At 32.7% G+C, this 22490-nt stretch overlaps 2 protein-coding genes across 8 annotated transcripts in view; both read right to left on the reverse strand.

Annotated features, from left to right (window-relative positions):
- CaMKI (Calcium/calmodulin-dependent protein kinase I) overlaps window positions 1-4521 on the reverse strand; it is a 37959-nt gene extending 33438 nt beyond the window's left edge. For 2 of the 4 annotated variants that reach the window (XM_074134336.1, XM_074134337.1), the window contains exon 1: window positions 4166-4520. In XM_074134336.1, the coding sequence (XP_073990437.1) occupies window positions 4166-4272 (107 nt within the window). In that variant the 5' untranslated portion in view covers window positions 4273-4520. Of the gene's footprint in view, window positions 1-2687; window positions 3090-4165 lie in introns of those variants that run through there. The other 2 variants (XM_074134335.1, XM_074134338.1) reach the window with 2 other exon arrangements.
- Window positions 4522-9592: 5071 nt separating this feature from the next.
- Window positions 9593-22235, reverse strand: Crk (Crk proto-oncogene, adaptor protein). 4 transcript variants are annotated; one of them, XR_012460377.1, is made up of 8 exons: window positions 21971-22192; window positions 20081-20186; window positions 17536-17658; window positions 16711-16915; window positions 16500-16628; window positions 14735-14836; window positions 13973-14241; window positions 9593-9916 (listed from the first exon to the last, which is right to left on the reverse strand). XR_012460377.1 is itself a non-coding variant. In XM_074134344.1 (7 exons), the coding sequence occupies exons 2-7, from the start codon at window positions 20113-20115 to the stop codon at window positions 14041-14043; spliced, it is 795 nt and encodes a 264-aa protein (XP_073990445.1). In that variant the 5' UTR covers window positions 20116-20186; window positions 22211-22235; the 3' UTR covers window positions 13817-14040. The 4 variants fall into 4 exon arrangements, 3 of the variants coding, with proteins under 3 accessions (XP_073990445.1, XP_073990443.1, XP_073990444.1); XM_074134344.1 differs by lacking the exons at window positions 9593-9916; window positions 21971-22192 and adding an exon at window positions 22211-22235 and having other exon boundaries at window positions 13817-14241; XM_074134342.1 differs by lacking the exon at window positions 9593-9916 and having other exon boundaries at window positions 13817-14241.
- Window positions 22236-22490: the final 255 nt, after the last annotated feature.

Consider the following 22490-nt stretch of genomic DNA (forward strand, 5'->3'; position numbering starts at 1 on the left):
CAGGTAGATATGGTTTTTTGGGGTCTTGATGGTATGTATTTAGGAGGGGAGTTTGCTCCAAGCAAATAAAGTTCCTTGTTAAATGGGTATTATCTGTTAATAATATCTATCTTAATCTTCGCCCGACTTCGGTCAAATTAGGCAAGAAGAAGAATTTACAACACGTGACATTTAAGTGCCATCCTACTCTTACACCTACTGAGGGAAAGTATTGCAATCAGGCCGTATTCGTAGTTTAAATTCTCTTTGCCCGTTTACGGAAAAGAACTGTAATTGCAAATAATTTTTCATTTCTCTCTTTAAAAAAAGTTTTTGTGATCAATGCTTGTTTTCTTTTACATCCCTTAAGAGGTAGTAATGTTATCAAAATTTATCTTACTGCTTTTATTGGAAGGTATTGTAATCGCAATTTTCTTTCTATTATCCTTCTTAATGGGTTAAAATTATTCATTACTAAATTCCACAACATTTCTGCAGTTTCAACTTCTTCCCACCAACTTGTTTCCATCCCCCAATAAGTTGTCAATTACAGTCTGTATCTTCTTTCCACAACTTGGTACCGCTCCCTTGTAACTATTCTGTCTCATCTTCTTCCCACTAACTTGATATTTTTACATTCTACATCTACCTTCCACTAACTTGGTATGAGGTATTAAAGCATTACCAAGTTTAAAAGTATTGCTTACCCAAAATGTTAAGAAAACCTGTTAGCCAGATAAGAAACTTTACAGAATGGGTTTTTAAAGGTTTGGAATATTTAGGAAAATGGCATTATCGATTATTTTTAAAGTTAAATAAATATTCATGTATTACTTTTATTGTTCTATTAAATTGATGCTAAATAAATGTAAGATTAGACTGACCTGAACTAGTTAAGATACATCCGCAGAGCATTAATAAAAACTTTCTTCTATATCCAGAGTAAACCAGCCTAATTATTCCCGATAACCGAATATTTAAAAATCATTAGATATATAAATTTGTTCAAATCAAAGAACAAAAAGGAAAATCTATCCAAAAGGAACAAAAATCTTCTTAACAAAAACTTATCGTTTAAAAAAGGAATTATAAGGGTTGATTAAACGCCTAAAGGTACACACATCAGCAAGTATCCAACATTTCATTCATACTTCTAGTATCATATTTTTCAGAATGCATTAGGTGTCACAGACCCTTATACTGGCCATAAAATATTTGTTCAGTAATGTGTAGCATCCATTTAACTTTGATTGATTGTAATAGGTGGTATTGTTATTACTGGTAATAAACATTCTTAATCTATGTTCTCACAATGTTATAGTAGTATATACGTAATATAAAATAGATAAAGATATTTCTATTTGGTTATAAAACTTCTTTACAAGTGCTCAATTAAAGGGCTACATTAACTTAAACTTTAAAGATGAATGAATTATAATTACAAGTATTATTGATTTGTTATTAACTGTGTGTGATTTGTGCTCTCGTATTCAATTCTGAAATTTCGTTTTAACATATCACGTCAGTAATAGACCAACTCTAACTTTCCTTTTTTCTTTTTAATGTGCGAGTGAATGTGATGATTATTCAGAATAAAGATAAATCGCAAGAATAATTTGGAATAGAGTTAAAATGAAATGCCTTTTTAATACTAACTATGATGATGAGATACATCTTTTATTATTCTATCAGAAAAAAAAATTATGGTTGCAAAAAAAGGCTAGCACATGGGACTGTGACACCTAATACATTCTAAAAATATGATCCTAGAAGTATGAATGAAATATTGGGCATTCGCTGATTTGTGTACCTTTTGGAGTTTAACCAACTCTTATACTTAACTTTTTAAACTCTAGCTTTTATTCAGGAGATCTACAAAGATATCAACACTTTGCTCCGTGCTGTCACAACCTGCGCTACTTAGTGATCTCTAGCCTACCACTTTATTGCAGTCTTCATTAGGATAAAGTCTCTTACCGTTCTCCCTTTCATTCCATTTCCCCACTCTTTCTGTACACTAGTCTTCACCTTGTCCAAACCTTCTACTTCCATTTCATCGTAGTTAACTTTCTATCCCTAGTAGATACACAAAGAAGTAGAAAACCATTACTCTAGCCCTTACCTGACCGCCTTTTAAGATTTTCTATTTCCCTTTCGCAAATTCTCTCCACATGCACTTCCATTCTCAGTCCTAGGTCAACCTGATACCTCAACTCTTACTCTATCATCACTTTTATAATCCTTCCATTCATTTCAAAATAGTGCGGTCTATCCGCAGGCGACATTTCTTTCGATAACACACACGCGGATTTCTTTTCTCTCACACCATGCGAGCACAAATTTGGAACCAACAAAACTTTTACTTTTTAATTTCAACCTGGAATAAATATGTACAAGTTGTTCATAAAAGCAAATTCAGTCATACCTCTACTCCTGTTTCCCTATAAAAACCACATACTATAGGTAACGGTCCCAGAATCGATCCAGTGTGTGCTCTCTCTCCAAAATCGTCCTTAACATATGGGTTATAATGGTAGAAATCTCGCGGCTAGGGAAACGCAGCAAATAATCAAAATATTCTTTTATGCAAAAATGAATAAACATTCGTTACATACACAGAACCGAAGGCAGAGGAGCTTGCCAAAGATGCATACTCCCATCTATGAATAATGAACTACGAATGAAACTGCAAGAAGAATTATACTTACCATCGAAGATAAACACGTTAAGCAAAAACGTATCGACAAAAGAGAGAAATAGAAAAAGGGAGAGAGAAGAGACCAGCTTAACCCTCAACTCAGAGGGTAGAATATGGCTGCAACAAACTTCAGGATGATGATAGATTATTTCTTTCAAAAACACCTACAGCTCTCTCCCTTTGCAGGTAACAAACATGATCGTGCAGCGCCTAAAAGTTAGTTCAGCTTTAGATAATGTTGGTCCGGCAGTTACGACATAATACCGTGCACACTTCAATTAAGCGTATACGGAAATATGGCAAAGATGGACTTGGAATGAAAAAAATAGGCAATTACTTTTTAGTTTTACAGATCGCCCGAATTATTCAATAATTAATGTCCCATAAAGTTGCACGCACAATGCAACAAAATAAATACTAAACAGTACCGCCGAAGATTAATTTTTTAAACAACTATTAACAGTTTTTAAGAATAAGGCCTTGAAAGTTGTGATAACCTTGTTTCCATATTTATTTTATTATTATTATTAAAAATCTCTCCCACTCAGTTCAGGCATATTTAATTATTTGCTGACATAACAAAAGAAGCAACATTGCTTTCTTCGACCTTGAAAAAATTAATTTTTTTAGGATAATACATTTAAGTTAAATATAAACTCACACATAAACACTTTCTGAATACTTAAACTCATGAATGCCACTAAATTAAAAAAGTACAATACAATAGAAATGTTGCATTCAAAAAAAGATCTAATCTGTACAAAATATCGACTAAGTATTTATATCAACTGACTAAATTCACTTCTTGACGTCCAAACTTAAATATATTTTAAATTTGCAATGAAAAGAAGTACTTATTAATTAAAACTATCCTAAAAATATAAAACTGATAGCAAAACAGAAAAGTAAACAAGTGCCTAACCTTACAATTAAAAAATTAAAATACTAAGTTTTTGCCTATGTAACAAACATTTCAGCACTTATTTTCGAGGAAAATTAGTGGTGACCAAAAAGTGCACGACAAGAAATAATGAATAAGTTTAAAATCTCTACTTCGATTTACCATATGCAAATATTTGTCAACATACCAGAAGAAAAAAGACTATAACTTCCTATTTAATGTCTAAACAAAACAAAAAAAAGTTAAGCTAACTCGAGATTGCTGAATACCACGTTTTAAATACAATTGCCTCATAAATATGCGACAAATGAATTTACAAAAAGAAACAACAAATTGCTGAATGTTTGTTTAATTTGGAGAAAAATAACATTTGGCAAATTGATGACATTTTTTTTTAAATTAAGCTAGACAGTTTTAACAGGTTCGAGTCAAAATTAATACCATCTTCCAAACAACTTCTAGCTATTTTTCCACACTAAATCATCGTAATAAATTCCCTTACATATGGTAAGCAAGTAATGTCAAAAACATAACATGAAACTAAACAAAAAGAAAAGATCGAAATTAAAATAATTATAAAAACTTACGTTCCCAATAATTCTTTTAGATTATATTTATCTTCTAATGTTTGAGATTTTTCCTTGTCATCTTTTTTTGATTTTTTTGATGTATCTTTCTTTCCAAAAAGAGGCATGATGCTCTGCTGCAGTAGTCTCAATTACCTATTTGTTTCTACTCTATTTTTATTTAAGCCAGAGTGCTTTTATTTGATTCTGCGTAAAAGAATCAAAATTCATAAGAAAACTATTCAGTACAATTTACGAAGCCCAATTTTTTTTTTTTAAGTACTTGTCAAACCATAACAGTACGCTGTTCTGTAATGTTTGTTCGCGCTGTATCCTACAGCATCAACTGTCGACCACTGACTAATTTTCGCAGCAACCGTGAGGGGGTGAGTGAAGTGGGAATAGTACTACCAAATTCGACATCTATATTACCAGTACTTATTGCAAAAATGTGAATATTTTCTGGATTGAAAATTTTGAATATAAGTTAGTTTAGTAAAATAACAGTAATTATGACTGCTAAAAATTTAGTTTGAGATTAATATAAAAAAATAAAAGTTTCAATATAGATTACAGATCTCTCTGAAAATAATAAAATGTGGCGGAAAAGTACAGTCGTAGTTTTTTAAACAAACATACAATTAAATTGAAAATTATTATTATCTTCTTTTTTCATAGAAGGTTCTTTTACGTATGTAATTAGGCGGGGGCTAAATTTTTTCTTGAGCTTAAATTTGCCTTTAGGCTGTCCTTAACTGTAAAAAATAAGTTTCTGACCTCGTAATGAGTATTAAATTGAATGTTACAATTTCTAAATAAAAAATTAATGAAGTTTCAGATAGATAAAAATAAAGGAACTACAGTTTAGAAAATTCTGAGATTAAATTTAATTTTTTCAATTACTTGGGAATTACAACTCATCTTCAGGTTCTTCTTCAGTTCAAAGTACACAGTCTCAAGTGCCAAATAGGCTAAGACCCATGTTATGGACATCAAATCTGAATGTCCGTCTAGCAACTCTATCGTTTTGGCTACTTTATTGTAAGCCGTCAGCTTTGGAAATTTCCGCTTAATTGAAGATTTGGACCGCATAAATATTCAATTCTATAAATTAATTTTTCAATTGTGTAGGTCAATTCCTAACTTTATACGTTTAAATTTCGCTTTAACTCTCATTAAGGTTAATATTTTGAGTCTGACATTGAACTAGATAAACAATTAGCTATAGTCGGTAAAGATACCAAAAACTCTATTTACAACTTAAGCAAATTCATTTCGCTAACAAGAACAGAAATAGGAAATAATGTTCGTTTACACAAATGGAGAACTGTTTAAAAGAAATGGGCCACCAGCATAAATTGATTATTAATCATTCTAAATTAAAAGGCTCTTTTGTACGTGTAATGAATGAATGTGTTTTAAATGTTAAAAATTTATTTAAAACAATTATTTTATTAAAATTACAATTGTTGTAGCGAGAAATCTTTTCGATCTAACAAAAAATCCGGGATTACATCGTGCCTAATTTAAATCCAGCATTCAAACGATTAATCGTTCTATTTAGATTGGAGAAGTTAACTTTAAAAAGGGTCAGGTTAATTATTTGATCCTTCAGCTCACTATTGCTGATTTATAATTTACCAAGACCACACCACCATCAGATTTGTAATAGTATGACTATTAAATAAATGCTGATCAATAAAACAAGCAATTTACTTTATTATACAATACATTGCTTAAAATTCTAGGAACCTCGCTTTCTGTAATATATCCTTAGCAGATTTACTTCTTTGGTTTCAATATATGCATGCATATTACTACTGATTTCACTCAAAAATAAATATATGATTTTTTTAGTTTAAACATTTGAACACAATATTAGTAGAGATCATTTTGCATGTATACCTAGAATAATAACCCAGCTTGCTTTTTTTGTTTACTTTTTAATTCATTACTCCTATAAAACGAAAACATTTCTTTTGGTAAAGCATTGTTCTTTAAAAAGGAAATTAATTGATTAACAACTTAAAATATAGGTTCACAAAAAAGTAGTTCCTATAAAAGACATCTCCTCCTTTCTACTCCCCCAAAAGCAAGGTTCTCAAAAAGAACTTTCAAACTAAATAATAATAATAATAGGCCAACGAACTTATATTTACGTACAAAAACTTCTGCTTGATTTTTAACGTTAAAAGGTTTAACACGCTAAAAAAAAAAAGCTTTAGTTACACTTCTGTCAGTCGGTTTTTGCATTTTAGTCACATAAAATTAATAAGAATTTGTTACTATTATAGTGGTGTAAGAACCAAACAATTTACTCAAATGTTATTACGCAGTATTTAAATTTGTTTTCCTTCTCATAAGCTCTGCAAAATGAATGTCCTCAAAAAGAGTTTCAAAAACGAAGATAGACCTAATGTATACTTTTGCATGATGTTAAAAGGAAATCGTTAGAGTTGTTTTTAGAGAAAATAACAAAAGAAAACTATATATTTTTTGATGACCAAGAACGTATATGCGAGACTTCAGCTTGAACTTAAAAATGTATCAAACCTGAAATAAAAAATTTTCTTTTATAGAGTTAGGTCGCCGTCACAGGTTTTACAAAAAAAAGAAGCTTTTCGACCTCAAGAACCCAATTCAGGCATTCGATAATTTTCATCAATCGTTTAAAACACCTTAAATGATCATTCAAAGTATTTAGGGCCGTAGTACTGGATAAAATCGAGATTTTCATTTCAGTTGAAATTCCAAGCAATGTTTTACTCTTCTCGACATCACTAATGCTTCGAATCTGTAAATTTGACCTAAATGATCAAGTTAAGGGAAACTTGACGTGAGGTTCCCTTAGAGACACCCTAAAACTGATTTTACTAAGAAAATGTAACAAATAAAATTTACAGGCCTCAAGCTTCCAACGATGATTATTTTTTGAGCTATTTTATTAAACACACACAATTTCAAGCGGACTCTGTACTTTCACTACTATGACCTCACGAGATGCTCTTTTCATGAAAAATAAAAAATAACTCACACTGGTCAAATAAGTAGCCGTATACAAGTAGGAGTGCTTTTATAGTATTGCATACTCAAAGTCAGTTGATCCACTAAAAACTATTTTTTTAATAAAATTTAAATTTTTTATAATAATTTTATTACATTATTTATAACTAAATACATTATTTAGCACCTATTTTTCAGCATACATTAAAATTTATCCATAAAATAGGTTTTTTTTTTTAAATTTTTATTCTACAATAAAATATAATACAAATACCAAATATTCTTGAATAATTGTATGGCCAGACTTCTTCTCCAGGTGAAAGTAATCGTTTCTTATGCAATTTGCAAATCTATGTTGAATCGAAACAATAAATAAAATGGCGGAAAAGTTAAACAAAAATCCTCCAAAGCTTACACTAATAGTTTGGTCGGTTCTAGATTTTCATCCATTTCAGAGATTTTTTTTCGTCATTTTATAATCTCTCTAGACCAGGGGTCGGCAACCTATTTTAAGTAGAGAGCCATTTCTCCTTAAATAATTTTAATAAATCTTACCAAGAGCCGCAAGGATGATAGTATAAACAACTCTGTAGATCATTTCTATTCACAAATTATTATTTTATGATATTCAATAACATTTAAATGTTTTATATATTTATTTTCACATATTGCAAAGTAAATAAACTAATAAATAATAACTAAACCTGTGTTTGAATGAAAATGGTGGCAGTCCTACATAACATATAACGTACTGTATTTTAATATAGTTCTATTCAATTTCAAACCTGTCACATTTAAAATTCTTTTTGAAAAAATATCTTTACTATAATAAATGAAACTTTCGTTTGTTTCAATAAAATTGAAATATACAATTTATTTTAGACAGGCTGAAGAGCCACACAACTTGGATAAAAGAGCCGCTTGCGGCTCGCGAGCCGCGGGTTGCCGACCCCTGCTCTAGACACATCAACACTCAGTGAACACTTGAAGAACATTTATAGAGATTTTACTGCTAGGCTATGATGTCCCATGAACAGCCAGAGCTTCAGCCACTACTCGTTCTTCAGATATTCCTGGTCTCTCAGCAATATTCGCAACATGCCCTACTTTGGGCCTCTTTTCTCCTACATCCTCATGCTAACTAGATCTGCCGATTGTCCTATCAAGTTATCGCAATTCTCCAACTTCTAGATTTGTCCTGATCCTATACCATCTCGAGTTGAGGCTAAAAATCTAGTTCTTTCTTTCCCTTCTAGCTGACCAAGTTCATTCCTTTGATCAATAATTACGATTTTGAGCTGTAATTCACTATATGACTTAAATTCACTTAAAAAATGGTACCTATGGAAGGGATTAGTTCAGTGGTTAGCGTACACTGGATTTCAACGCGGAGATCTCGGGTTCGAATCCAGTTGTAGGGCCTTAGATTTTCTCTTCCTTTTTACAGCTTTTTACAGCTCAATGTCCGGTGATGGACAGGATTGACAGTACCAAGAGAAAACTGTCCGAAGGCTGGCAGTGCACTAAAAAAGCTACAGTCGTCAATGATCTCAGATGTTGATGCACCTTAAGTTGAAAAAAAAAGGTGCCTATTCGGAGTTTGAGAGGGCAGCAGTATGAATAAAATGAAAATAAATTTGAGACCTTATCCAACAATTCGTAAAAAAGTTATTCCAATTGCTTAATGTATGTACTCATACTTGTTACAGGTTTTAAATACAATAATTCACACTGTGGCCTTCAAAAAAGTAACAAAAAACCTTCCTTATTTACATATGAATTTTAAATTTTGAAAAATGAATTATATATTTTCTAGAGTACGCTCAGATATTAGGTAATAATGAGTTTTCATCCTCGACTAATGAGATGACACCTATCTTTTAAAAAATGTTTCTGTACTCAAAGAAACCTTTTTGCTCGATTATTAAGACCACAATGTACACTTTAAAACGTAAAAAAGTTCACGTGATTTCTCATTATGGGTTACAATACCTTAATATGATGTATTTGGTATAAGCTTCGCATGAAAACTAGAATCCATTTCGATAGTGCTCTTTTTAGAGAAAGGTCCAAATAGGTCATCCTTTTCGACTTGACCTTTCAGTACCTGACATGTTTACACCAGTAAGGTTGGCGTAGAAATAAAAGCGAATTTTGCAGCAGGTTTGTTATGCTACTTCAAAATGTTAGGACGCAGCACATGCTGTTCAAAAAATAACCGATTCAAGACTTGCTGGAGTGGTCATGTTGATCATTTATAAAAACTATTCCACTAAAAACACTATACGAGTGTAACGCTGGCACTCACCACAGTTCTGAGAAGATTAATGTTTCTGTGAACTAGGGAGGTGTATGATTAAAAAAAAAAAAAATACCAAAAACAGAATTCTGCACCCATTTCTCAAAGGGCTAGAGAAAGTAATCTATGGAAATCCGATTCACTGAAATTCGACCAATCTGAAAAGATTGGCAACCACAAAAAATTGTGAGAGTAGCTATGGCTGTGTAATTTTGAAAACGGAAGGTCAAACTTCACTACAAAAACCTGATGACCCATTCTCTCTGAAGATGGATGAAAATCCGTAAATTAATTTAAAATAGACTTAAATGAAAGACCAAGTAAGCTGCGACGTGGTTAAAATTAATCCATAATTTACAGCATTGCAGATCCAACCATCTCTTCATGAACTTACAATAACAGTCAGTACAAACTTTGCTTCAAAAATTTACTTTTTATGTCCTTATCATATATTTTGTACACGAAGCAATCTATAAAAAAATTAAATATTAAAAAAATTGATATGACTTTATAAACAAATTTTATTCAATGAGAAATTCCAAGATTAGTTTTTTGTTTACACCTATAAGACAAACTGTAATATCAATAAAAACCTTTTAAATCATATATTTGCGCGTGTAAGAAAAAAATAATTAAAAATAAACTAAAAACTGTTTTTTGAAGGAAAAAAAAGTTTCGTTCGATGAGCTCATATTAACATTCCGTGCCCCTGGCCCAAAAATGCGGCATATCACTTCATTATTTAGAGAACTAAATAATACGTTAATGTTCCACTTTAATTTGTGGGGACCGTTTAATTTTCGGTGGATATTGAAGAGCTTGAAATGCTCTTCAAGTCTAAAAAATGTTGTGAAAGACATCACACTTGATGGCTAGATGCAAAATAAGAGAGCCAAGGCCTGACGAATAAGCAGCCGTAGTAGGGTATATCGAATGGCAGACAACGCGGAAAGTCTCATACAAAAACTAAAATTTCCGTGAAGATGAGTTTTTTTTTGTTAAAGAGTGTCACAGTCATTTCAAAGAGGAAAGGGTTCGTTAAACGTAGATAAGGTAAACAAAAATAGCCCGAAATCAAATTGCTAGTTCTCTAAGTCTATGTTGAAGACGATCTGCTTAATTATCAAAAATCCTTTGGTTGCTAAACGTCCTTTACCAAACCTAAAACTTTTGCGCCAAAATCACTTACTACTTCTAGGCCTCGCAACGATATGGCTCATAGCCCTCATCAAGCACAAGTAGAGGTCATCCTCTTCATTCCTAGCCAAAAACCTCAGAAAAATCAAGGAAGTTTTCCAAATTCAATCAGGATCGAATTAAAAAAAAAAATAAAGAACATTTCTGTACAATATACTCACAATACGATGATAAGTCTCTGCATAATAAAGAGCCGTAAACCATATGTGCTTTCATAAGATGAGGAGGAACACAAGAAAGCTGTACCCGGAGAACCATACCCAGCACTGAGGCAGGTGAATATTGGTATCCACGATCGGAAAAGGACTGATGCATGCATCCACCGAGCAAAAGCATGTAGCGTTTCCTTACAGAAGTGCAGTAGAATGGTACCTGAAAAGCTGAGTCTAGTATGTGAGAAGTGATAGAAAAAAACCCAATACATCTCTTCAAGGCAATCTGCGAAGTTATGCTCCCACATTTCAGACTCATCGTTGAGTCCTTGCTTCTTCCTCAGCATATTTAAAATGGTTTACTTCTCAGATTGGTCGAATAGCTCGTTTTAGAAAATAAACCATATATTAAGGATTCAAATTTGAGAAGGGATCGGTCTAAATAAAAACAACTCGTCTTTCTGTTACAGTTTTCTGTAACTCAACCAACCAGCTTAGCATCGCTATATATGTCGAAACGCTAGCAAAAAGACGAGTTGTTGTTTTTATTTGGACCGATTCCTCGCTAATTTGAATCCTTTATATAATATTTTCACGGCCACTAAAAGCTAATGTAAATTATACACGTAGAGGAGTGGAGTATTCCACCAGAACTAATAAACACACATACATAGAAAACTTGGAGAACAGGTAAAATACATCGTCTACGGCCGTTAGAGGATCTAGGAAACGTCTTACGCCGCTAAGAATAAGAATATGGTGTGTTCATGTTACTGTGTAATGAAAAAGATGCGTAGAGTATTCACGTTCTCTTAGAGGTCTGACTAATACTAATAACGGTAGTAATCATTCTCAAAGCCATCAGATCTGGAGAAAGCGTTGATGTGCTAGTCAACGATTATGTATAAATCGTTCTTGCAGTACCACAGGCTCAACCATCCATTCACTAGCGATGCTAATGGTTAAGTGTAGAAAAACTTGATAAATGACAAATTACGTGATGGGTGACTGTTATATGCACATTTCATTTCATATATAAATTCAGTACTTGTGGGAAGTGTAGATATGCTGAGAACTGGTAGGCATTCTTGGTTTTCTAAAACTGGGTACCCGGGTTTACTAGTTCAGGTTCTAAATTCTTCATTGAAGTTGAACGCTTTTCTTTTTAAGCACAGTAAAATATCTTACAAAATGCAGCAATCAAAAGCATGGTTCAAAGAATTATTTCCAACAAGACCGTGTGCTCGGAAGAAGAACTAAAGAAGCACGTGAATCGCCAAGCGCCTCACAACGGATGACCTTCAATGAAGGTTATCTAAGCAAGAAAAGAAAACAACCGTGGACCCACTTGTAGGTAAGATGGGCTTGAGTGGCTGAGAAGAAAGCCTAATGCCTCCAAGCTTTATCTGGGAATTTCTTCAAATTAAACAGGCAGGACTGGAAATTTAATAAAATACTTTATATTAAATAAAAACAAATTTCCATCTTAAAATTTTACATGATCTATAGATATCTTAAATAGTAAGATTCCGCGTGGGAATCTAATACGCTAACCGCATAGCTAATCCCTTCCTTTGTAGTTATGTCAGAGATGCGCATATGAATTGAGCAAATATGAGTTAAGTGCTACTCTCAAGCTTCCATTGGCTTCGTAGAGAATGGAAAAGATAGAAGTGGAAGGAGGCTGTACAAACGGCCGAATATATTGCGGATTCAAAAACAGTCCTGTTCATGTGTAAAAAAAATCTGCTTACTATTGCAATTTCATGGCTTAAAAGCATGAGTCTAAGGATTATTCAAAATAATGGTGAACAACCACCAGATGACAGTACTGGCCTCCTTACAGTTTACTGCAGCCTGAGGAATCTATTTCCCTTTAAGATCTCAATAGTTGAACGGAAAAATGTTTAATATTTAATATTTAAATGTTTAAATTTAAGTAATGCCAATTTTTTCACACTGGTTTTACTTCCAAATACGGATGAAGGTTGCTAACCAATAAATTTCTCACATTAAAGCATTAAATAGAATCCAAGACGAGTAATTGAAAACCATTACCACAATACATCTTAGCTTCTGCGGCCCGTAAACATTCTAGATTTGATTAAAATATGAAAAGTTGCCACACACAACAACCTCAAAAAAAAAGAAAAAAGGTAGATATGTTTGCATCTATGTAACAAGAGACCGGCAATGAAACAGAAGGCTGACTTCAAATGTGTGCCTTACACTTTTACTGAAGTTGACTCTTATTAAATATAGAACAATGTTAATTTCGATACAATTTTGTGTGTTTTTTTTTCTGAGATTTTAAGAGTTGAGTGTTGGTTTTACGACTAAGATTCTACTCAGAGATTGATTTATTTGTGAGATCAGTGCGCAGAAACATGACACAGAAAATGAAAACAGGATGACTTACTGAAATTAATTACAGATTCGGTAGAATATGTTTTATTTTCAGTGTGCGGCCCCTCCACCTGATTAGTATCGTGACTATAATAATGACCCTCAGGTTCTTTAAGCTGGACACCACTGGTATAAAAAGACTTAAAAAGCCAAATTCATTTCCAATCTTTAAGGCTCTAAATTGCTTTTTTTTTTCTTTTCTTTTTGTTTGTAAATATATCAATCCATGCCCTCCCAATATTTAATCAGTATCAGCTGATTACAATGTTAAAATTTGTAATTAAAATACAAATATTATCTCTTTTCATTAAATCTTATAATTAATTATAAATTAATTGCAATTCATTCAACAAAACAATAAATAAAAATAACAGTAATAATAAAATAAAATTCCCCTACTGACATCACCTATTCCATTATTCCCGAAAAAACTTCTCAATTTTAATATTATTTCAGATTATTTTTTAATAAGAACAAACTCTAAGGAATTTTATTCAATTGTTGATTTTTTACAGAACAAATTTAAAACAGTTTTTAATGTTTTTTTTTGTTATTGATTTCGCTAAGTACTTAGTTAAAGAACAAAAATTTGCCAAATACTGTTGTTTGCATTGATTTTACAAATATTACTCCCAGCGAAATGTTAGCGATTTTTTTTTTTGTGACTCTTAGTTTTTAAAAAGAGGTGTAAAATTTATTCTGTTAAAAAAGTACATAAACGAATATCTGAACTTATGAAAAATGTAAAAAATTAGTCAAAGAAATTGTTACTTCAATAGCTGGATTCCATCTGCTGCTTTTTAAAGTTTTAGTTCATTACTTCTAACTGGAGAAAAACGTCATGGCTCAGGGCTATCAATAAATTCAACATGTGTAAAAGGAAAATGGCCAACTTTGCCACGTAGTTCACCTTCCCATTGGCCATTTATATTCATTTTTGTTACTTTAACTACTTCACCAACTTCAAGCTTTAAAGCTGTCTTATCATATGCGTTTGGAACTCTAGCCTGTTTTACCTTTGCCAGCGCCGGTAACTTTCTCTGTGAACAATTTATAATTTTCAATATAAAAAAAGATCTAGTTGTTAAATGTGTGATTAAGTCACTTATATGAAGCTTATATAAGATTATTGAAGACGGCATTCAATAATTGATCAACTTTTTTCTCAGCCAATTTCCATTCATACCACCTGGTTCGAAACACTCACATGACTTACTATTATTTCCATTACTTACTTAACAAGTGGCCAATATTTATAGCTTTATTTAGTCTTAGCAACAATGAATACCTAAGAGGCTAATGACCGTATCAGATTACAATAAGGCCCAGAATTAACCTAAGTACATTTCATGCAAAAACTTTGCTAGTTACGCTTTTTCTCAATTATCCAGACGGTTAAACCCTCTCGGAACAAATCGGTTACCAAGAAACGAGACCAACTAATTCCTAAAAATCCTCTGCCAAAAAAGGTTATACTAATCTTAATAAGTTTATCGAATCATAATAGTAGAAAAAACTAAATCTAATACAAACTTGAACATTAGATCTTCTAGTAGGTTCTTGGTGGCTAGCGCTAGGTGATGCAGTGTCCGTCAATACTATTGAAGAATCCATTACGCCTTCCTGGCCATCATACTAGAAATACACGGAACTACTTAAAAATAAATCAATCATATTATAATTACTGAATACTAAATAAACATTTTTGTTGGCGAATTAAAACAAAACATACCGTTGGTAACAGTCGATGCCCCCAAAAAATGCAGTTAGGATGTTAAAGAAAATATTTAATCAACTTGTAATAATGATAATTATTAATTTTTTTTCCACATTCAAAAAATAATTAGATACATCGGTTGTTATTTTACATATGCAGTTAAAGCTCTAAACAAATGACAATGAGGATAGAAAATATAGGAGCATCAACACTCCTATTTGAGCAGAGTGATTGGGGCACTGAAGAATATCTTGAGATTGCATAAGTGCAATATGTACTAAGTAAAGCAAAAAAAAGATATTCTGGATTGCTCAGGGAGTAAATACATTCAGTTCTCTCGCAAGCTCTACTTTCACTGCCTTCATTTAATAAAGTTATAAAACTATTAAGAGCACATTATGGTGCGCGTTTGCCGAACGTTTTATGCTACAATAAGCAGAAAGCAGATCTGTCAAGTGTACAATTTTGAACGCTTTAAAGAAGTTGTTTAACTCATGAGGAAGTTTACCTGAAACAAAGGTGTCAAACTGGCGGCCCCGAGGTAATTTTTTGTGGCTCGCGATGGTCTGAAATAAAATGAAAATGGAAAACATTTTTATGAAGAAAATAGCGCTTAGGGGAGATCGAGGCCACATAAATGCTTCCAGTTCGATACAACTGCAATTAAATGATTTCCAGAATGATCTGATTTTAAAAGACGAAAATCGAGAAATAGGAATCCCCAAAATATATTATTATTTAGGTGAGAAATACCCGGAAATTAAAGTTTGCTGCACAAATTTAATGTTATTTTGGGAATACGTACTTGTGTGAGCAACTACTTTAGTCCATGAAATTAAATAAAACAACATACAGATTAAGATTAGCTGATAAACATCTATCTACCTTAATGAAGATTGTCTGTGGTGCCTTTGAATCCAGATATTGGAAAGCGCTGGCAAGTTACGGGTAAAAAAAAGGATAATTTTAATTTTATAAATAAAATTATATAGTGCTTCAATTATCCTATTAATTTTACTGAATCTTTACGCCAGAATATAAATTTAACAAAATTTGTAAATGTGATGTGGCCCGTATGAATCTTGCCAGTTACACCAAATGGCCCGTATTTTAGTTGAATGTGACACCTCTGACCTAAAACAGTAACTTTTTCCCTGAATTATGGTCCAAAAGAATTTAAACTCCTTAATACATTTTAGGTGTCTTAATTTAGATCTGGCCTTCAAATAAACGATAAAAGTCGCTTCGGTTACCGTATCGCCAACTAGGGAACTACTTAAAAACAATGTGGCATTTACGATTATATTTCTGAAAGCTAAAAATTCGGTAATTTTCATGCATTTCCAGAAAACCGATTTTTTTAAAACTTGGAATTCCAGTTGTTTTTTTTAAAATATTGTTTGATAAATAACAGTCGGAACAGTAATTTGAACAATAAAGAGAAGCTCTCCCTCCTCCACACAAATTTCCCCGGAATATGTTTCAAACTAAAGGTGATAGGAAAGCAATTAGTATACAAAGTTTCCCTAAGAAAAGAGCGTTGAAAGCACACAACTTATGCTTCGCGTCCCTGAACATTACCTTTTGTACGTAGGGCACTGGTATTGAACCAATCTGTCCAAAACTATTTCTAGCAGTCCACCATTGGTCTTCATCCTTGGATACTATTGTCAATATTTCCCCTTTTCTAAATGGCAAATCATCCTGATCCTGAAATAATTAAAATTAATGAGGAAACAAAATTCTACCTTTTTTAAATTGCCTGAAATTCTATGGTAAACCTTGTACTTACACTGCCTTTAAAATCGTACTTGGCAATTACTTTATCAGCTCGTCTTGGAGCAGGTCGGATAAGAGGCGTAGTATCTAAATAGTGCAACTTATAAAATGCAAGAAGGCTAGGTAAATCTGGGAATGTTTGATCGCCAATTCTGTATCTGCACTGGTTATCTTGCTGGATTTTGTTTATTATATAGTGACTTACTTTACTATCTTCCCTGAAAAAGTTTAATACTACATTGTTGCTACTTTTCATCTACCATGGTAATTTTTTATATTCTTTACGATTTTATGAGTTACGGTAAAAAAAAGAAAAAAAAAAAAAGAGTAGTCTACCTTTATCAGGGTGTATTTGTTGTGAGTGTTCTGTTCGCTTTTGATCTTTAAGAAGGTACGGAATTTTTTTAACTAGAAATTCCATAAATTCATTTGATGCCACAGGATATTATAGGGTGGAGGAACAGGACATTATATGGGAAAGGAAGCTCAATAGTACAGTTCCCTGAGAGAGTTCAAAAAATAAATTTTCCTGGGAAAATTTTTACGATAAAAGTGATGAACTAAAAATAATCAGAGGAGTTGCGCTCCCAATTAACGGAATTCGATTGAAAACTTAGTACTATTAGCGGCAGTAGTATTTTAAATTTTAAATTGAGTAACCAGGCTTTTAGCTTTTATGGGTGTGTCCCCCACACACACATTCCATTCGCTAAATCATATTTGTCATGTTCAAGGTCTTTTACAGTAGGTACTACCGTTGATGTCAGTTTGACCTAAACGCAATATTTCTCCTTAAAAAGCAAGAAACAGTAAAAAATAAAATAAATTGTAACATTACCTGACGCATAGTACGTAGTCTCCATGAATGGAGATACTATCCCTAACTAAGAATACACCACCTTCTTTCTCCCCCATAAGTAAGTCAGTAGCGTCCTGCCTGGACATCTGCCCAAAGTACCAGCTGTAAAGTATAAATAATTCAATGCATATATCAACTCTCATTCGAATCCTTTGAAAAATTAAACGAAATAATTTTGGAATAATGTATTTTGAATGAAAGGTACACCGAACAAGACAGTGTGAGTTCAAAGCGGGAGAAGTATAGATCATCTACATTTAAAATAGACTGCTGATCGAAATTTGGAGCTTCGCCGACAGAGAAAATATATGCAAAAATTTCTGGAAAAGACTAAGAGATCATTCGGAATACTTTTTGCGCGTTGATTTACAGCCATCAACCAGGTTTTAGAGCTTCAGTACGATTTTAGTATCTAAATGGGTGTTAAGAAAGCTAACAGATTCTAGGCGACACAAAAGTCTCGAACATTGTTGATCTTGTAATAAAATACACAATTATATCAAACAAATGCTAAAATGTATTGCAATATTGCATAATTAAAAAAGGTTTCTGTGAAACAGATGTTGGTCGTAATATTAGAAAAAGCTGTAAAACTAAATCTACCATTGATCTACTACAATCTACTAATCTAAGTCACCTTAAACATTCTAGAATGGAGTGTAAGCATAATTTACGTTTAAATGTTCTAGAAAGAACATTAAATCTAAATGAATGATCATAACAGCTCTCTCTGCGTCTCCTTGAGTATGAATGCAAGAATATGAATGAAAGGGTTATTCGTGTACATAGGCTAACCGCGGAGACATATGTGGCATCTAGTTTGCTATCTGCTTTTAGATATACCTGTCTTCCCCACACTACTCAAATAATCTCTCTTAATTCAAATAAGCTTATGATATAAGATTATAACAGAAAGATCGTTTCCTCTTTCCACTACTTCTCAAAAACTCTACTTAAATCCTTGGAAGATTTTCTAAAATCACAATATACAATGAGGAATCCATCGAGGAACCTGAGAAATGTCCTTACAAAACAGAGGATTAACAACTGGCCAAAGGGAAGAGAGGTCTTAATTGCGCAAACCTATCCGACTTCTTCCCTTAAATCCTTATATGATCAATACAAAAAAGAATATGTACGAGGGGCGTTCATTAAAGATTTCCTCTGACCTATTTCTATTTATCACAGGATATTGAAACTGCATATGTGTAACGAAATAAGTCTCTATAGGTTACGTCCCAATTCGCAACTCAGAACTGGTAACGGTCTTGACTTTACAGCTGCTGAAGTGGTGTGAGGTTTAATAATGGACCCAGTAGAATACACAGCAGCCATCAAGTTCCTTTACTTGAAAGGCCGCATACCAAAGCAGACGTTCGATGAGATGAATGAAGTTTTTGGTGATGATTCCTTATTATATGATGTATTCAATAACTGGCAACGCCAATTCAAATGTGGACGGACTTCGGTGCAAATAGCTCCAATTCCAGAGCGACCACGCTCTACTATTGATGAACACACCATCCAGCAAGTGGAGGCTGCCATTTTAGCATTTTAAAGTCGCCGCGTAACCATTCGCCACCTAGCCCAAAACGCCAATATCAGTATGGGATACGTGGAAAAAATCATGCAAGGGTTCCCCGGCTGCTCACATCTTTCCAGAAGCAGGAACGAACCAGGCTGCTCTCAGGCGATGAGCTATTGACACCAGGAGGCCTTTTTCAACAGATAACCACTCTGGATGAATGCTGGATCCATTACTATGATCCTGAGACTAAAGTCCAGTCGATGAAATGGAAGTATCATGACTCACCGCTTCCAAAGAAGGCACGTGGCCAACCTTCTGCAGGGAAGGTCATGCTCACATTTTAAAACCAGCTCGGAGATGAGATTTCCTAGATGGGTACCATGGTCACTGGAGCATACTATGCTTCACTGCTGCGGAAATTGCAGCAGGCCATCAAAACCAAGAGACGAGGCTTGTCACCAAAGGTGTCCGCCTTCTGCAAGAAAATGCACCAGTTCACAACTTACATGTTGCCAAATGGAAGCATGCTCCTGTAGCTTTGAAAATCTAACGCATCTCCTTTATTCACCCGGCCTTGCGCCATCGGACTTCCAACTCTTTCCAACAATTTTTAATTAATTAGTTAATTTTTGAAGGGCAATCATTTTCCGGATGATAAGACTCTGATCTCCGAAGTCACAACTTGGCTTCTGGAGCAACTTGTCAAGGTGAAAGTAGTAGGATTTTTAGTGCCTTAAGCTTAACCTGACTATACCCGCAGATAAAATCCCATATTAAAGTTGAACCCACTCAATCAAATACAAAAACGTATAACATAAAGCCACGATGTCATAAGTACACCGTGTACCTTCAATCTAACATCTGAAGAAATTAGTGATACCACACAAATCAATCTAGCATTAATCAGTATCCGTAGAACGATAAAAAATAGAATCTTTGCTCTCTTGTTTTGAATCACTTACTCTCCTACAAATTAAAAAATAAAACTATATTTACCTGCTTTTATCATAAGGATCAAAAAGCGCAGCCATGTTTTTTCTCGATTAACAATTCTGAATAGTATATACATTGGGCAGACTTCTTTCATGCCATTAATTGCTTACTGTAAAAAACAAAATTAAAAAATAAAAATAAACTATGTACACTTAACAAAAAAGTCAATCAATTTTAACATACGTCATAATAAACGGAACAACTATTTCCACAACAAATCAAAAACTTTAAGATTAAAAAGCTATCTGCGATAAAAAAATATTCGGTACATACAAATATTAAAACTGCTATGGAGAACGTGAAAAATGCTATAAAACGATACAAAACCAAAAGTAATATGGTTATAAAATTGAGTGTACCTTTTAAAATCTATCATTTGATAGATATGCAATCTAAGCTGCATTTTTGGAGAGCCGCAGAAAGTTAGATCATTTAAATGAATTAGGTCGACCCATTAAGCCCGACAAGCCGTATAAGTTCTTCAATATTGACTTCTCCAAAGAGTAAGCGCGGACACCAAAAAATTAAAAGTGGAGCAGCTTCAAATGTTATAAATCAAGCTTAAAGATCAAGAAGATGGATGTACTGCAGTGATAACTATCACTGTTTCGAGATATGAACTTCCAGAAAATAAAATGTCTAGGTGATCTATTAGTAGATCGAATAATCATAAAGATAACGTTTAAGAGTACGCATGAAGCAGCTAACAAACATATTTAGTGGGGGTCAAAGAAAAGGAACGGTCAATATCCCAATAGAAGTTGCGGTTCAGAAGGGGTAAAGAAATTCCATTGGCTTCAATAGGAGATTTCATAGTATACGGCATTGTTTCTCTGTCACTATGAAAAAGAAAATAATGGCACATTTCTATGAACATCATCGCACTCCAGCCGAACCTTAGTTTTGATTTGCTGCAGAGAGAAATGCTGTTTCAATGTGGCTAAGATTTAGTAACCTGACTGAACATCATTTTTAAAAATAAAGTGGATTTTAGATGTAGCGACGATAAATCCAAAACATCTTAAAAGACCTACATTGTGGATCTCCTGATGGGCCTCAGAATTTGTGATTTTGTAATGTGTAAATGTATTTTAGAGAACGTATGAGTGCGTTTATTCTACAGGTATAATTTCATTACTTTCTTTTCAAGTACATATAATTGTACAACCTTAAACCACCGATATTTCAACTTCATATACTACGTAAGTACAATTATGCAGTCTTCACTTAGGAATGTAACTTTTTCTACACAACCCTGATTTTATTGGGGCCGTCAGCAAATCAACTGCGTTGAATAATAACAAATAAAACTAGTACGTTACATTTAGTAATAAATTTAACTTAGAATTTCGAAATATGAAGTGAGGGAAAGCAATAATTTTTTTACAGGTTAACTAAATTCTGCACAAAAAAAAAATCGCTTCTCTAGAGGTTTAATGTTGCAATAATTTAAATTAACACCTGAACTCAGGCATTGATAATCATTTTGAAATCTATATTTCTCATGCCTTCATTAAAAAAGAAAGTTGTACGCAACCCTTTTAAAAAATTGTAAACTAAAATCAGCTATGAGTTACACCGAAAAACCATAATAATAATTACTTTAGTCAAACTGTTGTTTGCTTATCAAAGACGAATACATGATTTACTAATACTACATACAAAGTAACGTTGACTAACTGAACTTTTTTAAAAAGTGAAAAACATAGAAAGTCAAAGTAAATCAAAAATTTGGATACCGAAGAACATTGATTAGTGTTCGGAAATAGAATCCTATTAAAAATCAATAGTAACTTTGATAAAACGTGAAAAAATATAATTTCTTAAATATTTTTACGTTTATTTAATCCAATTTCAAATTTCTATTATTTATCAATCAGAAGATAACCATACCTTTACCTATTTGCTCGTACAAAGTAGAACAGTCTTAACACATTTTCATTATTTAATAAAACTATTACTAATTTTATAACTTAAACTAATAAATAAGTTAGAACTTAATTCATTTTTCATAATATTTTTATGGGATCCTAACAAATTACACTATATGTATCTTCTATCGTAAATGTAACAAATCCTAGTACTAGTCATCTACTATCATAAGACTAAATAAAATACCATTTTACAACGTACACTAAAACTTTCAGTAATCAGTACTGCCAACACAATAGAATTTATAAAAATATTTTTATTTCACTTTAAACTTTGAATTAACTAATGTTTTAATAAAATCATAAAATAGATTAATTTCTTTCCATATACATTAAAAACAATGTGGTGTTGACGGTAGTCTAATGATTACCATACAAGCCCTTTTCTAAAATAATTTTCCCTGGTGCATAAGACTTTCTTGAGACAGATAGGCAATAAGTTCTGTAATAATTATTTTAATTTATGCAGAATAATACATTAC

Source organism: Rhodnius prolixus, unplaced genomic scaffold, assembly GCF_049639745.1.
Source record: "Rhodnius prolixus isolate KJV_2025 unplaced genomic scaffold, Rpr scaffold_16, whole genome shotgun sequence".
NCBI lineage: Eukaryota > Metazoa > Arthropoda > Insecta > Hemiptera > Reduviidae > Rhodnius > Rhodnius prolixus.

Excerpts from the sequence above, each read along its gene's own strand:
- Crk (XM_074134344.1), bottom strand. The coding sequence starts at position 20,115 with ATGGCTGCGCTTTTTGATCCTTATGATAAAAGCAG. Across the intron at positions 16,916-17,535 it reads GACTACGTACTATGCGTCAG|GGAAGATAGTAAAGTAAGTC; the intron begins GTAATGTTACAA and ends AAACTTTTTCAG. Across the intron at positions 14,837-16,499 it reads CAGTGCCCTACGTACAAAAG|TATGATGGCCAGGAAGGCGT; the intron begins GTAATGTTCAGG and ends GTGTATTTCTAG.